Source organism: Cylas formicarius, unplaced genomic scaffold (genome assembly GCF_029955315.1).
Source record: "Cylas formicarius isolate icCylForm1 unplaced genomic scaffold, icCylForm1.1 PGA_scaffold_3__17_contigs__length_32017465, whole genome shotgun sequence".
Classification (NCBI taxonomy): Eukaryota; Metazoa; Arthropoda; class Insecta; order Coleoptera; family Brentidae; genus Cylas; species Cylas formicarius.
In genome coordinates, this window is record NW_026844326.1 from 9,393,326 (window position 1) to 9,419,404 (window position 26,079).

A 26,079-nucleotide genomic window follows, 5' to 3' on the forward strand; every position below is an offset into this window, starting at 1 on the left:
AATCGCTCGTCGCCATTCGGCATTCCTGACAGATCCTGCGGCGGTGGAAGTTAGGTGCGGGGTGCAAGGAAAATGCCACCGGCAGGACTTCGATGCGCGGCGCACCTCGTTAGAGTCGCGCGGCGATGCCACGTTGCGTGTAAGTTCGAAACACTTTTCAAGGTTTCATTTTTTAAGTTCCACAATTAGATTTTAACACATTAATGAGAAATTTAAATGTTAATAGAAGAAAATGAGGATTTCAAAATCGAAAACATAGCTTGAAATATTAATACTTCATCAATAGTATTACATATTACTGGTTGTTTACATACGAAATCCCACGTAAATTTTCAGGTGCCCAAATATTGCCTCCCCTGTACATTTTATAGCAAAGTTGTAATATAACTTTTTCAAGAGGCCGGTATGGTTAACTCATGTGTAGAGTTTGAATAAATTTTAATGAATCAATCTTCAGTTATTGAATTAAATATGACTACAAAATTGCGTCTACGGTTTTTGAAAATACAAGGGTGACGTCACATACTACAGCTGTATTGACAACATCTGTGTGAATTGTGTGAACAGCCTAGTAATTGACGCTTGTATTTCTGATCATGGTGCCTGGAAAAATACATTACTGTTCGAGTTTAGAAGAAGATATCAAACTGCCTAAAAAAACAAAGGTGGGAGGCTAACGGGGCTACTGGTACCGAAATTACAGCAATCTCATTCGCGATCGCCCATGGTTTTATTAATAAAGCAAGGAATAAAAGTTGTTAACGCTCAGTGTATAGTGGCTTTTTATTAGTAATCTAGTTTTCGCCTGCATATGCAAGCTTCATCAGGATTCTACGTCCCATTGGATAGTGTGTTGGTGCGATACCAATCAAGAGTTTAAACCTTGTATGAATTTGTTTTGTATAATGTTTAATCAATGCTTTCCTAAGAAAACAATGAAAAACGCTAGTGGCATAAAATAAATAAATAAAATGCTAATAGATTTAAAACCCTTCCAAAACATTACTTACAATATTTTCATTAATTTGCCTTATTTGCAATTATAAATTTTAATTATCCAAGTTTTATAGTTTTCCTTATTTATTTTGAATTTTAAATATCCTCCAAGAAAAAATCTAGTGGACTAATAACTGGAAATCTTATGGGTCATTCTATTGATTCCCTTCTAAAAATCAACTGTCCTGGAAGTGCCGTATTTAGATATTCACGCACTTGTCTATCTAGCATATAAGGCGGATTTGGACTTGGAAAAGAAACTGCAAAAGTAGAAATGAAGTCATTTTGAAGAAATTGTAAATATCTGGCTTCAGCAAGATTTTGATCGATCAAATAAGGTCCAATAATTTTGCTATTCAAAATCCCTGCCCAAATATTTACTTTTTGTAGATGTTGTATATGATATTCTCTTATCCATCATGGATTATTTGTATGCATACTCCAATACGAACAATTTTTTTATTTACTATTTAAGATTTGAACAAGACTTCGCTTCATAGCTAAACAGTGTCTAACGACGAAAAAATTGATTTAAGTTGGGCTTCATCATAGTTTCAATGTTCAGTGCTGCTATATTATTGTAATCTGGTTGATAGTTTTGATCTTTTAATGAATGCAAAGCTATTTGTTGGGTAATATCATTATTTGGATCTGGGTGTGTCTAGAATCAGAACGGATTTTTTTCTTCGACGTCCTCCCCTACTACAAGAATAAGATCGCCATTAGATTCACTGATGGAAGTAATATAAGTTCTAATTTTGACATGATTATTTTTTTTCTTTAAAGTTGTGTTCGTCATTAAAATATTCTGTTGTATTGTGTAATGTTTTGTTATTTATTATATTGGTTACGATACAATACACATTATTATTCAGTAAGTATAAGTTATTTTATTAAAATATATAAAAGATATTAATTAATATAAACCTACAAAATATTTATTTAATTTTTCGAGATTTCAAGATTAATCCCGGGATTGCAAGTAAAAATCCCGAAATTGAATCCTGATTCCGAAAATTGGAAACCCCAATAATAACTCGTAAATCGAAAATGTTTCACAAAATCGAACTTTTTTAGCGTTAATTCCTGTAAATCATATTTTAGGTTAGGATAAAGCGGTTTCACTGCATCGTTGGACCCTTATTTGACTATCTAATCACTTGGTGGCAAGGTAAATAATCACAAGCTCAAACAGCTATATACCAAACCTCATTGCTCTGACTTGGGACGTTTTGATGTTTTGGGAAGACAGTTGGAATTTCTTAAAAGCAATATTGAAATCTCAATAGTTAATTCCAAAATTGGTTTAGTTGATGAGACAAAAACTTGGGAATAGTAATCGATAGTCATCTTAGGTTTTAGCAACACCTACAACTGATATTATAAAGAACTTTTTGTCTCCAAAAATGCTTTAGAGCAACTGACATATTTTAAATTTCAAACCTGTATACGAATTATATGTAGTTTTAAACCACGACTTGCAATGACTTAGAATGAATTTTAAATGTGTACAGGGTGGCTGAAATTCGACTCTCATCATTGGGATTTCGGAAACCGTAAGAGATACAGGTTTTGATGCTCAATATAATTCCGTTTTGCGTTTTGAGAAATTACAAAAACATTTGAAAATATCGACATTTTCAATTTTGGTTTCTACTTAAAATGAAAAACACCTGCGGACCTGATTTGCTTTCAATTTAATTAAATTCTTTCAATTTTAAAACACTATATATCGTGACTTTGACATTTGCTCATACAGAAAATTCCATCACCAGAATATTTTATATATTTTTTATCATAATACGACCATGAACTACATTTGAGATTGATGTTTTTATATTTATCTTTGTTTTTATTGCATCTCATGAAATTAAACCTAAGATACAAAAAAGTAGACAACAAATCAGTTTACATAAACAATTTGTCCTATATTTGATACGCATATTAAAAATAAATTTTATTTGTTTTTTTGTAGGTGGTTGTCTCAACGCCTCGCGCCAAAATTATTTTATTCCGAAAGTTTCGACAGGATCAATAATATTCTTGGCTCTAGTTAATAGCAAAATGGTATTTTCTTCTTTGGAAATGATAAAAAGCTGTTGCAATCCAATATTCTCAAGTAGTAAGTCAACAGGAATTGTATCCGGAAAGACCACAGACTCATTATAACCGTTTCGCTATTTTAGGCAATAATTTGTCTCTGTATGGTAGTTTTCATAAACCGAGAAGAAAATATGGATCCCGTGTAACTGCTGAAGAAGAGCAACAGATTATTAAGGAAGTTAGTTTATTTTTTATTTTTCTATCTGTTGCTACAACATATTTATATTTAAGGCCAGTCAAACACTCAAGCCAGGAGATAATGAAAGGCGCTTGGGGTTTTGTAACCGATTATTTTAAAAAATATATACAAATGTATATATACAATAACATAACATTCACAGACGAATGCAGGTTTCTGAATTAGCGGATTATTCAATCGGAACAATGAACATTATTGGTCTTGGTAATACAAGAATAAGCTTCAGAGGTTCATTCAATGTATGGATTGGTATGTAGAGGAACCGAATTATTGAATCTTTCATTTAGGACGGGACCTTAACTTCCGAACGATATCTAAATTTGATTAGGGATGATGTCCTAGATGCTCTAGGCGATCAACCTTGGGCGGTATTGCAAGAATTATGGTGGCAGTAAGACGGAGCTCTTGTTCTTAATGGAAGGGAAGTAACTCAATTCCTTAACCATGTAATTCCTAATAACTGGAAAGCCAAAAAACGGTTTTGTAAGATGGTCCGCCAAAAGTCCACATCTCAGTCTCCTTGGTTATTTCCTTTGGGAATATCTTAAGAACCTTCAAGTACTACAATTTCCGCTGTTAGATATCAATGAGTTGCAATAAAAACATCATGAAAATATAATAAATTTATTCTGTTGTTCACCTAAAAATGTAGTTCAAGGCCGTATTATGATTAAATAAATATTAATTAATATATTCGGGTGATGGAATTTTGTGTAAGAAATATCCATAAATATCAAAGTCACAATATATTGTGTTTTAAAAGTAATGAAAGGATTTAATTAAAATGAAAAAAGAACAGGCTCCTATTTAAAAAAAATAAATTAATGATGGTCACCAGAATATTTAATCATACAGCCAGAAAATGTATTTTTCATTTCAAGTTATCTTAACAAATAAAACCAGGAGACAATGGAAACCAAAATTTAAAAAAACCATTTTTTCCGAATATGTTGCCCGACTTTGGCTCTATTTAAGCTACCCCTGTATTTCTTACGGTTTGAGCCACCCTGAACATCATTTTGCAAATTTTTATATAAAATTATTAAAAACAATAAGGATTCACTCACTCACTGGTATCTCGTCATAATGTTCGTGTACTATTCATGAAGTACAGAAATAAATTGTCTGCAGTTTTTTATTGTTGATTGATTGTTGATTTATTAAAGTTAAATGTTGGAAATTAAAAAAAATATTTACTTTTGAGTTAGCTTAGTTAGTGACTGTTGTGTAACAAAGTTATTCTTTCTTAAAATTATATTTTTAATTTAGTACGTAATTTACAGTGTACTTGCTGATTGAGTAGAGTAGCTCTAAGGTCGACTGCGCCAGTAGGGAAAACCTATTGAAAAATTGTAAATTGTTTTCACTTTCGTTTAATTAAGTATTATTATTATTATTGTTATTATTATTAATTAATGATTTGCATTGTTACATAGTTTATAATAGAGATTTAAAATTGATTCAGATTTCGTTGGTCATAGTTGACTTTTGTACTCAACAAAAAATACTGTTTTCCTGAAGCGGTTTTAGTCACAGTTAGCCATCCGTTAGGCATTTATGCGACAAAAGATATCAAGTTTCAAATAGCGTAAAGTAGGTAACACCAGTAGCCGCCGATATAAGAAGAAACCTATCAACTTCGAACGGAATATTATCCCACCGACAGAATGGTTCGTGTTTCGTGCGCGACTTGTCTCATTGAAAATGTGTTCCTAGTAAAACTGTGTATTTTCGCTTTGTCTCTGGTGAGTTTTCCCGCTAACGTTTCCGTCACGGCGTTCTACTTTTCGTCATCAATCCGCGAGTCACTTTTACTTGCACGAACGAAAAAGTGAATGCCGCGAATGTTTAATTACAAGAAACTCGGTACTAGTTGATTGCTCGACAGCTGCTCTGCTATTAAACGTCCAAAAAATCAAAAATTCGGTCGAATGTGCGCTGCTCAGTCGACTTTTAGCTAATGAACGACGAAATTGCCAAAGTCAACATGGAGTGAAGTTTATTCTTATTATCTCGTAATGGGATTTAGTCATGAAAGAACGTAAATTATCTTCGAAGCGTACGATAACAACTATTTGCTCAGAAGCCGCCATTCATTTAAAATTTATCTGCTCTGTATATTGGTGAAATTCAAACAGAACCACCGCTCACCGCAGTATATTTTCGAGTCTTATTTCGTGTAATCTTACAATGTACCTAATTGGCGTTTCATGTACATAGTGTATTCCCTTTTCTATTTGAGTTTCCTTCAAACGAATACAGAAACAGTCAATGAGATAGCAATGTCAATTTCGTTACTAAATCTCCGAAGAGGTACCTATATCCTATTTGATTTTTCATTAAATATGTGTAGATTTCCTAGTTGATTGAATATTTTCAGGCAACATGGAATTGGAGGAGCGTTTCAGACCGACGTGCTCGTCGTTGCAGAAGATAAGTTTCGGCCTCGGCCACGTATTCAACGATTTATGTGCCGCTATGTGGTTCTCCTACACTTTGTTTTATTTACAAGTTGTTTTAAGTATTCCATCTACGACGGCCGGAACACTTTTGATGATCGGTAAGTTACCTAATCTATCGGGTGTCCCACTTATGAATACAATCCAGAGGCACCGTAGAGCGTTTAGAGCAGAATTACTTTCCAGAGTCGTGGAAATTTTTTTTATAGGAAAACCTTTTCTAGTGTCAAACATCATTGAAAAAGTTTTATATGCTCAAGAATTGATATTTTCTTATCAACACCCAAAATGGTTTTCGAGAAAAACACCACAATTTCCTGATCTGACAACAGGAGGGGAAATACGTACAAAATGACACACTCTTTCTTTTTGAAAATATACAGAGTGTCCCACTTAAGAAATGTACACCCTTGTAAAATCTTTGTTTATGGTTCGATTATGATTTTTTTGTTGGATAGATCTCTGAAAAATGTACTAAAATCTTGTTTTGCTTATTACTTCAACTTGAAGTCATGGCCAACTAGGACTACTTAACAAAAGGAGAAAATAGAGAAGTACTATTATGGATTTTTTTAAAAATAAATTGGCAACTAATTCTTATTCGGGAGTACTTAGAACCGAACTATACCATTTTTTATAATGTTTGAAATATCGTTGTAAATCGTTGATTACGGTTCGATTTTGATTTTTTTTTTGGATATATCTCTCAAAAATGCACTAAAACATTTTGTTTCTTATTGTGTCAACTCAAAGTCATGGCTAACTGGGACTAACTTTTGATGTCAAATATTCACAAGGTCTATTGGGCATTACCAAATATTGTAAACTTTGTAAATAACGATTATTTTCTATGTGATTTTAAGATCTTACAAATTGACATTACACAAATTTCAAAAATAATGGTAAAAAAGACTTTTAAGGGGACATTTATTTTTTAGTATCATCTTAAAACAACAGCATGAATAAATCTTAGTATTCGAAACATGTAAACAAAATTAAAATATACATTAACGAGTGAATTTCGCTTCTCCATGGGAAACTTGGTTTCACAAAGGCAACAATATGCCGACGTCAATAAATTTTGTTATCCTTTTTAATTAAAAAAATACAGCGTTTTAAAGTTTAGTTTGTATCTAATCCTCTCTAATCACATTTAATTTAAAGAAAATCGTTAGTTTCTTTCAGTGAAATCTATGCAGCATAAAAATTATCAAACATTCTACAGGAGTAATGCTTAAGCGAGGGACCTGCGATATTTCCCTACTCTGAATTCGAAATTCATGGAAATTGGGTTTTACGTAATGAAAAAGGATTCGTTGACACTTTATTCTTACTTTCTTAGCCATGACTTCAGGTTGATGTAATAAGAAACATAAGGTTTTGGTGCGTTTTTGAGAGATCTATCCAAACAAACCAAAAATATCAAAATCAAACTGTAATTAAAGATTTTACCACGTACAGACGATATTTCAAACACCCTTTATTGAAGCATCCTGAAATTATTTCGTCCATATTAGGAGTTGATGTCAATACGAGCACGTTATGTATTTTACGGGGGTTTCTTTTACCTTGTCCAGTTACACGTGCTCCAATAGGCACTGGGGATATTACGGAATTGGAAATTGTTCGGAGTTTTGATGGGTCCTTTTTTCGATGCTAGGTCCTATTATTTGACTGTTTTCTAGATATAAATCGTTTTTCCGAAGGTTCAAATCGTAGTCTAGAAAACATGTGAATTTGATGGCCAAACCATTGTGCGCGTTTTGTACAGTTGCTGTTTTCTCATACGACTTGCCAAAAAAATATCCAATTTATAAGTGAATTACAACCCTGCTTGCATTCTGTTTAAGCCATAACGTAATTTCTTGATTGAAATATGTTTTTAGCGGACCAAAAAATGAAATATCCAATAGTCGGATTTTATAGGTGCAGTGGGCTGGCAAAATTTAGTGTGTCAATATCTTTTTGACTAATATGTTCGTCTAATACAAATAGAACTGTGTCATCTTTGGAGGCTTTCACGTGGGACTGAAAAAGAGCAAGCCATTTATAAAATATGTTTGTAGTCATTCAGCCTGATTCCTGTGCTACACCTACGTTGCCGATTTGTCTCCCATCAGTTAATAAATTCTTTTTACCAAACTTCTGGATTCCTCCTGCTTCGGTTTTTGCTGAGTCGAAATTGCTGACGTTTCGGTAATCATCCTGTTGGCTTCTTCAGTTTCAGTCAAGCTCTGAAGAAGCCAACAGGATGATTGGCGAAACGTCAGCAATTTCGACTCAGCAAAAACCGACGCAGGAGGAATCCAGAAGTTTTGTAAAAAGTATTACAGTAGCCTGTGGAAGTTTCTTTGAAAAATATTCATATTCTTTCTAGGGGATATGAGAAATATGTTTACATCCAGCAGTTGCAAATATCTTCTGGCCCGTTTGAACGGTATTTAAACCCGACCCTATTATTCTGTATAACTTCAAAACCTTTCAACGGTTCTCAAAACCATTTTTGCTGCTAATTGATAAGCTTTTATAATGGCGTGATATTGTTTATATTTAATATGAAACAACAAAATGGGTAAAATGACATATTATGTCATTTTAGACATGGTTGGTATATGTCATTTTGTAAATAAATCAGAATCAATATTTATTCAAAATTAAAACAAAAATTGCATAAACATTCACCAGTTTCTACTGTATATGACTACTGAGACATGCAGACCAGTAGTCCAAATATCAAACCTAATTTTAAACTAAAATTAAATATCTTAACATCAGTGGACGTCTTACTTGATACGGTGCATGAGCCGAAAAAAAATTTTGACAGCATTGCGCTGGGTTCCAACAAGGATTTTAAATACTATGTTGTTTTGTCCGTATATGTCATTTTATTCCCCTAAGGGCTGATATTACGGAAGCTAACTATCGTTGCTTGAAAACGATAGACGACCGCCTTGTTTCGAGTAAACTGAAGTCTTATGGACCCAGGCAGGTGACAATTTCTCAGACTCTGGCCAAGTACTTTCTGTAGTGTGCAACACTGGTCCATGATTTTTTATTTTTTACACAATTTGCTTAAATCTACAAAATATTGCAGTCTTACGCTGAGGACACACTACTTTATTGTCATTTTCAAATGAGTAATTTTTGTCGGTCTATTCAATCTATTATTGAAGATCTGGAATTTATTAAAGCTTATTAAGGAAGAACATGCACTAAATCTATATTCTATTAGATTTAACCTATGAAATTTTTTGAAAAATCAAGGAAAGACTTTCTGATCAAACCCCTCTAGTTCTGCACACAACCTGGATTCTGAGTTTATTGAACATACCAGAAACCTGGTGTAAACATTACACAGTCGTATTTAAGTTGTTCCGAATATTATTCTAAACCGACATATCAAATTTCATGACAAAATGCGCATTCTTAGTTTTTGCATTATTTTGGTCGATATCTATACAAAGTTTTATTTTTTTACTTCAAAAACTAAGAAAGTATGACAGAATGTTATATCAAAATTAAGATTGGTTAAACACGTTAAATAGAAGGCTAGATATAAATATAAATTATCTTCTCCTAAACATAGAATAGCTATCTATATAATTCAATGCTTGAACAACTTTAATCTTATAAAGGTTTAAAATTTGATGCTAATCTAAAGGTCCACTTCTTTGAAAAAGACAATGGCTTTATAATGATAATAATAATATTAATAAGGTTTTTTATTATTATTTACCATACAAATTAAAAAAGAAAAACATTACAGAAATACTTATTCAACATCGTATTAGGTAAAAAGCAGTTAAAAACAATTCGGAAAAGATATAAATTAACTCTTATTACAAAAATGTATTAATGTATTAATGCGTTTTTTTAAGATATTATTATGATGTTATACAGGGACAAACGTCATATATAAACAAACGTTCGAATCATTTGGTCTGAGTATATTTTAATTTGTGTGTTGTCCGGATATACACCTCAGTGTATACTTTTTATTCGAAATAAAAGTCGATATATTATCGATATATTTATGTTTGTGGTATTGCTTGTTGTTTAGTATTATGTTAGTTATTAAAGGACCCTAAAAAGTTATTTATAAATTTTTACTATTTAAATCATAACTTCAGAATTATGTATGTATTGTATCCATACTATGTATGGATGTATGTATTCATTGATCGCTGGTATGTTCACCAAGTACTACGTCAAAACCCGAATAATATTTTGATCATTTTTGCCTAGGTCAGGTTGTCGACTCTCTAGCAACACCGGCGGCAGGGTGGGCCATAGATTACACTGATCGACGTCGAGGATGGCATTTTGGCGGTAATAATTTCTGATTAGCTGAAATGTAGCTGAGCCGATCACGTTTCGTCATTTCAGGAACTGTTGCAGTAGCCGTAGGATTTTTCCTGATGTTTTCACTCAAACCGACAAATCTTACCACCTTAGTTTTAGTATATTACATTTTGAGTATAACTTTATTTCAAGTCGGCTGGGCTATCGTTCAGATCTCACATTTGTCGATTATTCCAAAGATATCGAGAAGTCACAGTCACAGTTCAGACTTGACCGCCATTCGGTGAGTCTATTTTCTTTTTCGCAAGGATGACACGTTCCAAAATTGGGTTTACTAGACTCGTAGGCTTCCAGGACTTAGTTATGGTCCTGAAGTTCGCATACTCTTCATATGTTTCGTAAACTAGTTATAAGATGTGTTTTTTGGTATAAAGTACTATACTATTTTTAAAAGTAAAGTACTGTAAGTTTCAATCATTAGGTAGGTAAGTGGTTACAAAATAGATGGTATTTAATTAAAAATGTAGAGGGGTTGTAAATAAGATGGCCAGTACTACAATCAGTAGTTATTATTAAATTAGTCTTAAAAAATCATTTCGTATTAGTAGAGTTAAATGAAACAAAATATATTTTTATCTTATTATTATTAATGTTTTCAGAAATTATATAAAATAATAGAGACATCAAATCTTAACAAACGTTATGGGTCATACATATGGGTTTCTGTCTACTTGGAATAAAGCTTTATTTCATCACTAAAGTACACTTTAATTTAAACTTAGTAAAGAAATTATTAAAAAAAAAATACCGCCAACATCTCTGCTTGTAAGTCACTTTTTTATGTTGTCTTTACCCCACCTGCTAATAGGTACCTTTTCAATGAGTCTGAAGTGATAGAGACATTCTATAAAATAATCAGAATTGGTTTCTCTGCAAATTTAGGGTCACCCGTTTCGGGTATCGTGCCATCACTATCTGTGATCTGTGAGGTCTTTCCATTTCCGAATGTCTTTCCTTGAGAATGAGGTCCACATATCTGTTTGGAGATCTTACTCGGCTTCTCGTTCCTTGCATGTTCCCTTGAATAGTGAGATTTTCCAGTCCGTTTCTTCTGACGACATGTCCAAAAAAGGATGTAATTCGCTCGGAGACGATGGTGTACAGTCGTTTTTTAATCTTTAACTGGTTTAAAATTAAATCGTTCGTTCCTCTTCGTGTTCATGATATGCGCAGCATCTTTCGCCAGCAACACATTTCAAAAGCATCGATAGCACGTTTGTCTGTTTGCTTGAGTGTCCAGCACTCCGATGCATAAAGGAAGACTGAGAATACCAAGGTTTTGACGAGTCTCATCTATGTAGACAGGGCTATGTCTCGACTCTGCCGTGCACCCTCCTAAATTTGTTATGAGAGAGCCAAGATTCACGAACTGATTAACGACATCTATACTCTCTGGGGAGAGATATTGTGTGTGTTTGGGAGAGATAGCCCCACATATCCTGCCATCTAACACTGTCAAAGGATTTGCTATAGTCTATAAAACGGATATAGGTAGCAACATTAAATTCTCGTGATTTTCCTATTATTTGCCTGATATTAAGGATCTGCTCTCTGGTGCCACGACCAGGAACAAACCCGGTCTGTTCTTCGGGTATCTCAGGCAGCAGGTGTACCTTAAGTCCCTCCAGCATTAGCTGCAGCATTATCTTACTGCGCAACTAGCTTTGACCCTTTCTTGTGTAGGGGTATGTATACAGAGGTTGTCCAGTCCTCTGGCCATGTACATGTGTGCCAAATGCTCTGACGCAGTTCAAGAAGTAATGTTATACCTGTATCACTTGGAGCGGTGATCATTTCAGGTGTTATTTTAACTACACCCGGGGATTTATATGTTTTAAGTTTCTTAAGGGCTGCTTCAACTTCTGCTCTTAAGACGCCAAGTTCAGGACTTAAAATATTTGCTACCTCCTCTGCTGTATCTTTCGTTGCTTACGGATGAGCCATGAGTTGCTGACAATATGTTTTCCATCGTTCCAGTATTTTATTTGTGTCCGTTAGGATTATTCCACCTTCCGATCTTATACTATTGTGGTTTGGGGAGAATTTTCGCTTTATTTGTTTGATCTTCATAAACAGACCTCTGGTCTCATTTTTGTTCTGGCGTGCTTCGATTTCTTGGCATATATTGTTCAGATATTTCTTTTTGTCGTCTCTGCACATTGGTTTGATCTTTATATGGAGCTTACCATATTCCTCGGCGCTCATTTATCATGATAATCGTCAGTTTTTTGGATGAGCAAAAAATTAAAGTAACATTAATTACAAATCCTTCGCTGTTACCTGTGTGTACAACTATTTATCTTTCCCCAGCATTAGAGTTGCAATTAAAAATAACATTTATTTGTATCATCTTGCTAAGATTTAATTGCATATTCGAAAAATATAAGTCGTAACCTGTGGTTTGATACTAAGAGTCGCACTTACAAAAAGCTTGTAAAAAATGCGTTAAAACACTGCAAATAACATCAATTTTCATCAGCTTCCATCTAAATTCTATAAAACGGCCTATAAACATATAAAAACAAAATTTAGAGATCGAAGAGGTCTTGGGAACAATGTATTCACCTAGAGTACCATGCAAAATTTTATTCTATGGAGTGACCCATCCATTACTTGACTTTTGTCACCCGGTTCGAATTTCATAACATATGAGTGTTTTAGAAACCTCCCACAAAACCTGATTCTATACCTTTGTTCTATATATAATAAAATACTTCTTGCAAAATACCCAGTTCCTAGGGTAACGTATTATTCTCGTATGCTACATCAAAAAGGAATCAGCGAAGATCCAGAAAATTACAGCCATATGGATCTCTTAAATTGTGCTGTAAAATATTTTGTTAAAATTCTACTTTCTAGACTATTAAAATGTCATCATGAATCCGAGATCTAGTTTCCGGGGGCTGTAAAGATAATGTTTATCTTTTGCCATACCTTCATTTGAGGCTTAAAATGCGAAAGATTTTTGTGCACATATGGATTGTACACTTGCCTGTAATAATGTAAACCACAATCTACTTTTGTTCTTTTGCAATTACATCCATGTCCATGTCACCGCTGCTTTTTCTATTATTTATCTCAGATATTCAAACACACTTAGAATCCCAAATTTCACTTCTCCTTTTTGCTAATGAGCTTGTCTTATTAGCTACTTCACAACAACAACAATAACTACTACAACTACTACACAAACGTAAATTGTAATGTAAGCAAAACTAAAATCATTAAATTTAATAGACCTGGCCAAAGAGCTTACTCTTTTCTCTTACTGAGATGACGGAAAAGTCAGTAATCAAAGCCAATCAGTTAACCGGCAGACTATTCTCAACAATGCCTAAACCCAAAATGGTAAAAAAACTCTTCCATTTCTTGTGTGTAAATGGACTTGCCGAATGTCTGGCTGGATGTGACCTAGATATTTAGACATTGTAAAGCAAATTCAAACTTTTATAAGAGAGTCCTTTGTTTCCAGAAATCAACCGCCTCTGGTTTTGTTAGGCTTGAAACAGAGTCAATTCATTTATCTTTTATTATCTTCAAAATGACTTTAAACTTCCTCTATAAAAATCACAAAATGTAAAAGAACTGCTTTCTAAGATTTTTTTTAACCGCCAAAGTCAACTTTTTCTGAGGCCGAATTTAATTGGGTGTTGTGAGAAAACTTTTTTTTTTAAAGCATTCAGTGTTTAGGCCTCTGGGGAAACCTAAATTTACAACGTATAATACAGCAAAAGCCTATTCTGCTCGAAAAAATGCGAATCAAATTGTTTGAGTGCGATATTGCTATTGCACAAAGCTCAGCATATGCCAACGTATATATATATTCTGATTTCACTCATCACACATCCTCATCGGCAGAATATTTGTTGCTTTGTAATCTAACATTCATTGTCAAATTAGTTGCTCAAATAAGAACAAATAATGCATCACTAACAACCCTTGTTTAGGAGAACGTAATGTTTTCCATGAACAATAAATAAATAAATAAAAATATTTCTGCAGAAACTCTCAGCTCTTACCGACAAAATTGGACCATTTGCATAACGAATTTGTGTTATCGTTTTTTGTATTTAAATCCTAAATTAGTTAATATATCAGATAAAGTGTGATCTTTTCAAATGTGAATTTATTTTTCTCCAATATTCTATAGTACAGCATCCCTAGCACCAAGTTCCTTTGTACATTTCATAAATAATATTTTCTATACTTCGTTGCTGCAAGTAGATCGACGCCTTTTGTTTTGTTTTGCAATTATAACCTCTCGCATTAACTTCCCGTTTTTGAACTGCAGGAACTAGTTTCAACCGTTCATTGTGTCGCTTATTACGAAGAAAACATTTTTCCACTTGCATAACAGCAAATGTTATTTGGGAGTCAAATACGTATCACTGGGAAAGATAATTGAATGGGTGATTGGAAAAAGGATAACATTCCAGTGAAGCGTGTTTCTGAAAAATCGAATAAAGTAGTTTATTTGCGAAACCGTTAATTGACAAAGTACATTTGATGCCAAAGTTTGAACGATTTACACCTATTTGGTAATTAGATATTGGCATTTGAATGTACAAAAATTTTATCTTTTTTCCACTCAAATTGCAAAAAGTTAGTTAAAAAAAACAAATGAAGGCTTTAATGAAGAACTCTGATTTATTTAAGCAACCAACATTGTAAAAAACATTATTTATATGCTTCTTAGTCTTCTGGGTCACTGGTTTCCCTATTTGTAGTGGGATTGGCCAGAATTTCATTATAGAAGGTTCTGTAGTCCAGTAGTATTTTGGAAATATCTTCCAGCTTCTTATAGTTGATAGGAGCTTTCTCATTGTATGCTTTTGAAATGGGAAGATCCACATTGTATGGTTTTTCATATTGAAAAGACCATGGGTGAAGCTGTCAATGAATTCACATGCTCTGATATAGCCTCTCATTGCTTGAGTATATGTTAAATGCCTGTATTTGCTTATGATAAAAGTAAATGTTTTTCCTTGATTTCTTGAAGTTTTTTGTAAAATTTGGATGCTCGTCTTTAATGAATCATAAGCTCTGCAACTGCGCACCTCTTTGCTGTTTCATTAAGAGTAGTCGACTTTATTTTTGCATTCAAGTCTTCACAAGTCGAGCAAACATCGACTTGAAGCCTACCAAACCGGTATCCGTAGTTTTCCTGAAAATGTCTCAAATAATATTCATACTTGACGTGAGTTCTCAAATCAGGATTTTCATTAGTGAAGAGCTATACATCTTAGTGATGTTCAAACTTCCATCTAAGTAGGTAATTAACTTAGAAGAATAATGAGATTCCTTTTTTGGAAATGATTTGATATGGTCATCAATTTTGGCAACAATTGCCCCATCGAGTTTATTTGCACGATTTGCATGCCTTCCTCTCATGTCAAATGGTGAAGTTTCAGTTCCACGGAGCTTGGTTAAACGTTGTACGACTTTATTCGAGAGACCATGCAAACTCATGTACGCACTGCGGCAAACTTCAACCCTGCTCGTCCCTTTCATAGCAAAATATTTGAAAGAAGAAAGATTTTGTCTAGACTCTGCTGTTGCAGGACGATAAAACTAACCAACCATCGTATCTTTGTATTAGTCCTATAAGATATGTATCTTTTTCATTTTTTGGCCGTCCATTATAAACAATTTCAATTACTGAACGTTTTTCTTCAATAGTAAAATCTGCCATACATTTTTTACGGCACGTGCAATCCGGCCCGCATTATCTAGTTTACCTTTATGTGTAACAAACTGTGCTCCTCGTTGTCTAGCTAATTTTTCCCTTTCTTTTATGTGACACTTTTAGTTCAACTTTCGCCTTTTTCCCTTCACGTTCTCCCTCTGAGTCCGATGAATCTGACATTTGTACAATACAGAAATACAACTTTAATATTTCTATTTAACCATCACTAAATAGGCACTTACCTTCTACGCACTAAACTGTCAAATTACAGATAATCAAGATTTCACTAACTACTAAAACACCTGTTGTCTCAACGCAAATGCAAAACTATGTGAAATAATCGGCTCAAGACGCTAACGGTTGTCAACAGGGCGCATAAATCATATTGTGCTGAAGACCAGGAATATTATCTTTTTTCCGCTCAACAACAAAATTATTATATGAAGGGAGCCGGCGATTTTATCCTTTTTGCGCTCAGCAGAAAGTGAATACAAATTTTAATATATTGGCTATCTTACTCACTCATTCAATTATAAAATGAATAATGAATGAATTTCACTAAATTTAATTTTGCTCAATTAATAGCATTTCAATATGGTTCATTTGTAACTGAACACTTTCAAGGACCCCGGGAATATAGTAGAGTTCTCTGACGATATACCGTTTTTACAACCTTTTGTGGTTTTGATATCGGAATGAGGTTTAAACCTGCCTGTTGTAAAGCGGAAGCGACCATTCTTTGCAGCACGTGTACTACCAGGGCCGTATTTAAGATATTAGCCGACAAGAACTGTGTGGTGCGGGCTGTTTTATTTTAAGAGTAGGATATCAAACTAAGAATAGATTTTTGATTGCATGGACTAATAACAATCAAGGAACCTCACCGATGAAACTCTACACAAATCCGTCAGCTTTCAGCATTTGTATGCGCGAAGTATCAGAGTACGGTTCTGGAACGTTATTATGAAATTGCGAATCTTGAGGGTTACAATGAGAAACCCAAGCGAGGTAGGACTGCGGTTAAAACTTTATGAAAATTTACCTAAGTGAAAAACCGGTTTAAGTCGTAAAAACGGTATATCGTTAGAGAACTCTACCACCCTTACATTGGACTACAATCAGCTCAAAGGTTTCATTATTTGCCTGGGTTCATATATACCTACCTACCTAATGATTTATTTATGGTTCCACCTTGTTGGTTCAATACTGGTCAGCTTATAATGGCTTACGTTTATGTCTTTAACAACTTACCGATACTTCCTCAAGTTCTAACAATAACATGGACAATTTTTTTAAAAGTATTTTGCTGACATTTCAAACAAGACATGTTCAGTAAATAAAATCAGCCATATCCTAATTTTAACAGCTTTAGACTACATGCTACCAGGCCGTTTGAGTCTACTATTCCCAAGTTCAAAGCTGTTTCAAATTACTATTTATGTTCTAGTTATACCGCATCAGTTTGCTGCAGTATTACGGTCTATGTTATCACGCTGATAATTTTGGGCACGAACGATACGGCAGTCATTGGACCGAACGATTTTTACAAATTTAAGGTAACATGGTACAGTGACACTATTTTACTTTGAAAGTTATGGTTGATAATTCTGGCGTTTCTTTTTAGGAAATATCGCTAATTATTTTATTTGTTGGAATTTTGGCATCGTTATTGTTTTATTGCGGACTTCTCGGCACGGAGGAAAACGAGTACGAAATCATTCGAGAAGTCGACGATGTGAACCATTTAAACACCAACAATGGAAAACACTTTTTGAGGCAATCCATCATATACCTGGTAGCTTTGATGTAAGTAGTGTCTAATCACTTTGACCAGTGTCTTTTTTCCTATTTTACTTTGCAACTAAAGTTAAGGATTTGAGAGTATTAATATATATATATATATATATATATATATATATATATATATATATATATATATATATATATATATATATATATATATATATATATATATATATATATATATATATATATATATATATATATATATATATATATATATATATATATATATATATATATATATATATATATATATATATATATATATATATATATAATGCTCGAGAGGGTTTAAAAATAATCGTAGTTACTACCACAGAATATAGAAATGTAGCATGTTTGGTTTCTATACATAAGATACTGCATAACAATTGTGTAATTTTAAGTAGGTTTTTTATATTGGTAAAGAAAATGCGAATCTGCCTAAGAGGCAACCTATGTTCTGCATTGGTACTGCGTAAACTTGTTGGCAGCAATTAAATATTCTTTAAAACCTAAAAAAATATATTTCTGTATAATCTTAAAATCTAGCTCTATACCTAAAGACCTAAAGACCTAGAGATATGTAGACTTGCTGTTGATCAATCCAATATTATATAGGATATTTTTCGTACTTTCATTTTTTTCTGTGTTTGTAGTGATCAATAGTAAATAGTTGAGTGAGATTTAATTCTAGTCGATAATTGAACTCTAGTAATACTATAAGTAACAAATAATAATTAGAATAATAATGACTTTATTTGAACAATATGATATGACAAAGTTATTACAAAGAAATAATTTCCAAGTTCCAATTTTGGAGCAAGTCTAGCCTTTGGCTACTCTACTGGACCAAAGAGAGACAAACATAGTTTAACAATACTATGTTAATCCTATAAAAATATTATCTAGAGAAATTAATGTAATCATATTTGTGTTAGGTCATTGGAGGACGATTAATTGATTTTATAACAGTTTGGACTTAGTGATATGTAGGTATGGTATGTTCATAGATATGAGAGAGTGGCCAATTGCTTTTGAATGGTGGTCATTAACATACAATGCAACAAGATTATTACCTAAAGTTTTGGAATTAAAATTCAGGTAAAATTGTGGTCCGTAATAGAAAAAATTTTTACACCTACCTGTGTTTAATATTCTTTGGTTTGGTATACTACTTAGTTTAAGTTTATTAGTAATCATTCTTATTTAATGTGTAATACAGCGTGTGCGAATTGCTCCCGCCCAAATGTAGAAAACACTATTCTATTGAGACTAAGGAAGTTATAAACAATGTTTATTTGACTCTCATTGAACGTGGTGCCAGCAAGCAAGCATCTTTAGAAGAAACGGCCACATTGACGAAAATTCCAACATCAACTGTATGGAAAATTGTGAATAATCCCATTTCAGCGAGGAAAAAAAGAAACGATGCTGACATTTTCTCGAGTGCAGATGAAAGTGATCAAGATATAATACGGCGTCAAATTTACCAGTTATACGAGGAACAAAGCGTGCCTACATTAGATATATTAATTAGGAGGGTTGAAAATGATGAAAACGGTATTAAATGTGGCAGAACTACCTTATAGAAGTGTATTCAACACATGAGTGTTAGATTTAAAAAAAATGACAAAAGGCAAGTTTTAATGGAATGTTTTAGAATTCGGAAATGGCGACTGGAATATCTAGAAAAAAATTAGGATTTACAGAGAACAACAAAGGCCAATTATTTACTTGGATGAAACCTGGTTCGACACTTATGATACCCCGGAAGAGGGTTGGGTTGACTCAAATGATGATGAGTGTAAAATAAACGCGCCATCAAAAAGAGGTAAAAAAATAACTATTTTGCATGCTGCCTCTAAACATGGTTGATTCCAAATGGACTTTCTCTGTCTGCGAAAAATATTAAAGACTCTTCTCTGGATGAAGACACCACCGCTGATTTATTTGAAAGTTGGTTTAAAAGCAAACTAGTTCCAAACATTCCTCCAGCGTAATTGTAATGAACAATGCAAGTTGTCACAGTAGACAGTTGAATAAAACCCCTTCCTCATGTGACACAAAATCAACAATCCAAAACTAGATATATAATAACGACATTTATTTTCACGAAGATTATACCAAAAAGGAATTAATTGAGGTTCTACAAAGCTTGAACCTACAAAAGGAATACGTCTGTGATAATTATGCAAAAACGCTAGGGCATACAGTTTTAAGGCTTCCACCTTACCACTGCATATTTAATCCCATTGAACATGTTTGGCACCAACTGAAATCCGCCATTCGCCGTAAAAATGTTTTTCCCCGTGTTAACTCCAATGTAATCAAACAAAGTTGGGAAAATATAGAACAAATAATAATTAGAACAGGCCATGATAGCGATAGTGATGCTGATATATTATGTGAATAATTTTAAGTAATCTAAGTAGGGAATAAAAATAATTTGTAATTTATATTATGTGAATAATTTTAAGTAATCTAAGTAGGGAATAAAAATAATTTGTAATTTTATTTTAGATTTAAACATAAATGCATACATAAATAAATAAATATTGTTTAGTATCTTTGCTAACAAAATCCCAAATAATAAAATTCTACGCAAAGTACGGACCTGTTCCGCCATATTTCATCCTTACAGTTTGCCCGGGTCTTTCCTTAATTCGTATTGGTTAGTCACTTTCTTATATCTATGAATAGACTTTACTATGTTAGTTATTTTAGTTTAAGCCCGTCAATCGAGATTTAAAAGACGTTTTTAATTTTTTATTTTGAAATTATGTAATGACATGTCCAGAAGCTGATTGGAAATAAGTTGAAAAACTTTACGGCGTTGTATGAAAATGAGCGTTGAAAGATTGCACTGTTATGATGTGGCATACTTATTTATTACTAATCATTATTTCTAATGTTAATATTGTGGACATTGTTACGAAATGTTAAACTATTTTTTATAGACAAAAATGTCGGGTAATGTAGAATTCTGCGCTCATACATACATAATCAAATTTCCTCAAAACATACACAAACCTGATACATGCATTCTGTACTACATGAACACACAAACCTCGTTTCATTTGTTTACCTAAAATATGTCTATTGTTATGTAAAACTTTCATGGAGCCAGGAATTTTTGAAATATATGTTTAGGTGTTCTTTGAATTTAAGTTTGCTGTCTGAGATAACTCCCAGATTCTTGCCACAAAATTTACAATTTAATTTTGAGTTTGCTCTTTGTGAAGTTGTCATTCTTATCATTCCCGAAAACCATAACACGTGATTTACTTGTGATAAATGTTGATAATGATAATAAAATAAAATAAACTTAAGAACCATCGAGGGATGAGCTCTGAAAATGTTAATGGTATTTCCAAATATGTTTTCACTAGTGATAACATCAACATAAGAAATACCCGCTAGTATGTTGCGTTATGCGTGTTTTCAGGTATATGACATCGAGATTGTTTACGATTTTGAATCTTATTTATATACCGCTTTATCTTGACGAACGTGGCGAAATTGAACTCGTCGCCAAAGAGAAAATGCTGCTGAAATGTCGGGTGTCATCTTGTAGCGACAAGGTAATAACTCGTTTTTTATTTAGTTTGCAACATCCCACCTCTTATTATTAACTTATTAAGTTGGCCAACTTTTTCAATAAAAATGGTTTCGTCGCCTTTGAAACGGCAGTAACTTTTAATAGACGAAAAATCTTTCTTTTAAAATCCAAATTCCTTTTGTTTCCTTTTTTTCTGCTGTCAACAATTTTACTTTTAATTTTACTTTAATAATGATTTCCAATTGAACCTGCATCGGAGTAATAACTAATTTGCTTTTAATTGCTGTAGTGGTAATATATTAACGGAATGGCCAGCTAGATCGCCTGCTTTATGCCCATTAGACTTGTTTCTTTGGCGCCATTTACATTACATTATAGCTTTGTCGAAGAATTTTTGAAACTTGATGCATTATTTATAGAAATGTTTTTGAAAATGTGTTTAGCTAGTAATGGGCAATATCTTGACAATTACTTAAATTAATTAATTGCTGTAGGAAAAAAATTACAGTTGTTTTTTAAATAAAAAAAATGCTTATTGGTAAAATATTAAAAATTAGGAACATTTTGGCAAGAAGTATATACATCCTATAATAAACCTATCAATGAGCTGTTAATTTTAGCAAATACTTTTAGCAGCCTGTTTACGAGACTTTTCAGATGATTCATAGCTCTAATCGAGGTTTTAATGGTTTACATGATTTAGGTAATTTTAACATGTACCCTTATACAGAACATGAACCTTTGGATTTACTTTGAACTAAATTAAGGAAATCAAGATCCAGTGGTGTTGATGCCCTTTCAAACTTTTTAGTTAAACAAGTTATAATATAAACATTATGAAACCACCTACGTGATGAATCTCCCATTTTGTTGTCGTCAGTTCTCAAGCAGAATAAAAATCAGTAAACTTATCCCCATATTTAAAATAGTTAAATACAAACTTGCAAATCACAGATGCAGATCACAGTTATTTTTCATATTGATATTATCCTATCTTTCATATTAATTTTTTAAATTCATTTACAAATTAATGAAATATTATCAGCAAATCAGTAAGGGTTTGGAAAGGTAGAAGTACAATGTCAGCGAAATATGGTTTTGATGGTGGGGCTTTTGGTTGGTCAGTATTGTTTTTATTAAATAGGTGACAATATGTCACTCTTCAAAATATTAACATTAAAAATAATATTAAAGATTTTACCTCAAACATGTTAAATATTTCAACAAGAGTAGTACCCCACGGTTCCAACCTGTGTCCAATATTCTTTATCTTATTAATGACCAGTTTTACACTATAGATATTAACGCTCTATTTACAGCTTTGGCGTATGATGTTTCGTCTTTCAGTTTTGATATCTTTGTTACTGTGATCACCCTTCTTTACCTAAAGCAATCTGAAATAAAACATTGAATTGGACAACGAAAAAAATCCGTTTTAGGGAAAATATCAAATGTCTTGACCTACACATTGACAATCTTCCCTGGAAAACACACAACAATAAAACAAACAATAAATGCCTAATTCAAACAGTAAACTCTCAAAGTTATTATCTGAGACAAAAAAAAAATCAAACAGCGGATTCAGGTTTATTTTGTAGACGCAATGTTATAATATGTGTTGCTGAAGTTGGCCAACCCTCGCTACAGATGTTTTTATTGCTCAAAAGAGTTATACGTTCTGTTGCTGGAAAATCAAAAATTCATAGTCGAAGAACTTATTTTAAAAAATTATATATTTTAATTTTAGCGTCTTTGTTTCTGCATAAAATATAATGAAATCGAAATTTTCTTTCCGTTTTCCTCGAAATGGCTAAATAGCCAAATAACGTAAAGACGTGCACATCTTTCAAGCTCAAGCTCATGTTAAAATCTTCTTATTAGGAAGAAGTGTCCATCGTGTAGATTATTTACGAAATCGACCATGCATCATTTTTTGTTTTTTTCTTTTAGGTTAATATTAAGAATACAATATATCATGGAAATAAACGTATTGTTAAATTTTATTGGTCATATCGTTTTAATCATTATCTAAAAAAAAGCGCAATGTAAAGTTTATTTCGTAAAATCCTATATAAATCTACAAAGTTTTAAAAGAATTTATTAAGCCTCAATTGAGACAGCTTTAACATTTTTCTAACAATAAGTGTAGAGAATTTGTGATTGATTACTAATCAACCTCCAGTTGCTACTCACTTTTGGAGAGTTATTATGAAAATTCTTCAAAACATTTTATACATAGGAGAATGTAAATATTTAGTAGCACCTTTTCATTTTATTTATGGTAAAAAGAGTATCTGAATTAACTATATATTTAACAGAGAAAATTAATTGAATAAATTCAATTAAATAAATTTATATTTTTACTGATTTAAGGTAACGTACTTTTGTGGCGGACTTGTTGGTTTGTCGGCTTCAATCTGGCTTGGCTCTGGAGTGTCCCCCAGCTCGGACGTGGAGCTGTATTTTATAGCGATATTTCTCGGTAAGGAAACTAATTTCGGTTTAAAAGAAAATGCCATAATTATGACATATTCTCTAGGTGTAAGCGGCTCGTCCACTATGGTTGCCAGTTTATGTTTGACTGCAAATTTCGTAAAAGCCAACGGATACGGGGGCGGTCTAATATACAGCATTGTCACATTTACAGACAAGTTAATATCCGGGGGAGTCGTTCTACTAGTTCAAAACTTGTAAGTTGTATTATAAATATATATTATTATAAAAATCATAAAATTTCTTTTTGCAGACAGTGCACACCGAAAACTCTATGCCCGCATTATTACGAACACGTTTTGTCCTATATATGCGGCATAGTGTCCTTAATTGGAGTCGTATCTCTGGCGTTGCTGCAATGGGAAATAAAACGCAACGTAAGGCGACACTGAGATTAGCGAATATTTATTTTGAAAACCACGTTTTTGTTTTGAAAGAAAATATCGGTCAGTGCTTTAATTTCATATCCACATAAACTGCCACACTGCCTTATTGACTGATAGATGATCATTCTTGAAGTGAAGGTACTTGTCATAGGCTGTGAGAAGCACTTGGATACCAAACGATATTAATATTATATACCATATGGATATTAATATTTAAATCCTAGCATCGCACTGGTTTAAAAGCTCATTTTCCTTAATGTTATTTCTACTGCCAATTAAATAACATCGTATAGTATGATTTTTTTTAAATAATTGTAGTGTAATGATTCAAAAATATAAATTTTTACAGATTTGAATTTTTTATGTTGCAGTGTGTATTTGAAATCTGATATTTCTTAAAAAGGCTTAAAAAAAAAGGGCGTTAGTGGTCTGCCAATATTGCACATATTATAAAATATAGCGTATCAGTTACAAACAAAAAAGGTAAAGACGTTGATTTCGATGTTTTTATTAGGAAAATACTTTTTCACTTTTATCACGACTGAACGTTCTTCAAGATTATCGCTGGGCTGACGTGTTTTGAGAAACAAAAATTGAATACGCCACGACGCAATAAATAATTTTATAGCAACACAACCGTTCCTCTCTGAATGGATGGATGGAATGAAGTTTAATTTTGTTTATTTTATTATACTTTATTTGTTCCTGGGACAGGGTGATTGATTCATTAGAACGTATATACGAGGTGTGTTCAAACAGTAACGTGACTTTTGTAATTAGGCGAGATACGTACATACGATCTTCAATATTTTTTTCACAGTTTAAGCCAGTTTGCACGTTTACTTTTTTTACTTTTTTGTAAGACAGAAGCGTTAGACATGTTGTGCTGGGAAAACAGTTCTGTAAGATACTTGACATATTGACTACGGCATATGTTGAGTCTACTTTGAGTTAAAAAAATGTTCATAAGTGGTACGAGCTGTTCCAAGATGACCGAGAAGACGCCGATGACGAACCTCGCTCGGGACGCCCCAGCACGTCAATAATTGACGAAAGCTTTGAAAAAGTGAAACAAATAGTGTTGAAAAATCTTCGATTCATTAATATAGAAGTGGCTGAAGACGTCGGCATCTCTATTGGCTCATAGCATGCAATTTTTCCGAAGTTTTGGGCATGAAACGTGTAGCAACAAAATTTGTTCCGAATTTGAACAGAAGGACCGTCGAGGTCATAACTGATGACGAATCATGGGTATATAGTATGATATCGAAACCAAAGCCCAGTCGTCCCAATCGAAGAACGCAGAATCGCCAACATCGTCAAGGTTGTTTTCCTTACTGTTTTCTTTGGTTATTGTTGGGTAGTACAACAAGAGTTCTTACCATAATGTCGTTCGGTCAATAAAGAGTATTACCTTGAAGTGATGCGCCGTTTTCGAGAAGCAATACTTGGAAAACGACTGTGACTACGACTTTTTCATGTTCCCAAAACTCAAGAAACCAATGTCAACAAGGGGGTTTAGAACGATTGAGGAGATAAAGAAAAGTTCGCTAGAAGAATTCAAGGCTATACCAGAAGTGCTTCAAGGATTCAATTAATTTTGATAAATAATTACATACTTTTTGATAAAACTTAAAAGTCACCTTATTTCTTTAACACACCTCGTATTTTAAAGGTCTTGCTCATAGAGATTATTTGCAGTTGCTTTAGCCAAATATACCATGAAAATTTGGCACTGCGTGCGGATTGTGCCAGTTGTTCAAAGTCTTCTTTTACAAGTGAAGGTTCTAGGTTATGCATTTTTATTATGTCGGAGCATTTAATATAACGTGATAAATGATAAATAATCTGTCCTAATGTGTAATCGAACGGTGGGAACCCAAATATTGCAGGGAAAAAAGTGGTAATTGAAAATAATTTTTAATTTTTAATAATTGACTATACAGCGCATTTTTAAAAAACACAGGTATCTCTCAACAACTTTTCACATTCGCATAAGATATGTTTAGGTAGAACAACTGCAAATGATTTGATTTAACATGTCCTCCAAA

At 33.0% G+C, this 26,079-nt stretch overlaps 1 protein-coding gene across 1 annotated transcript; it reads left to right on the forward strand.

The window, feature by feature from the left end:
- Positions 1 to 5: 5 nt before the first annotated feature.
- LOC132699647 (major facilitator superfamily domain-containing protein 12-like) lies at positions 6 to 24,295 on the forward strand. The gene is made up of 10 exons (XM_060666483.1): positions 6 to 139; positions 5,679 to 5,858; positions 10,003 to 10,086; positions 10,144 to 10,342; positions 17,253 to 17,361; positions 17,430 to 17,611; positions 21,036 to 21,171; positions 23,523 to 23,631; positions 23,689 to 23,839; positions 23,896 to 24,295. Exons 1-10 carry the CDS (start codon positions 73 to 75, stop codon positions 24,032 to 24,034), a joined length of 1,356 nt encoding a protein of 451 aa, XP_060522466.1. The 5' UTR covers positions 6 to 72; the 3' UTR covers positions 24,035 to 24,295.
- The last annotated feature ends 1,784 nt before the right edge of the window (positions 24,296 to 26,079 follow it).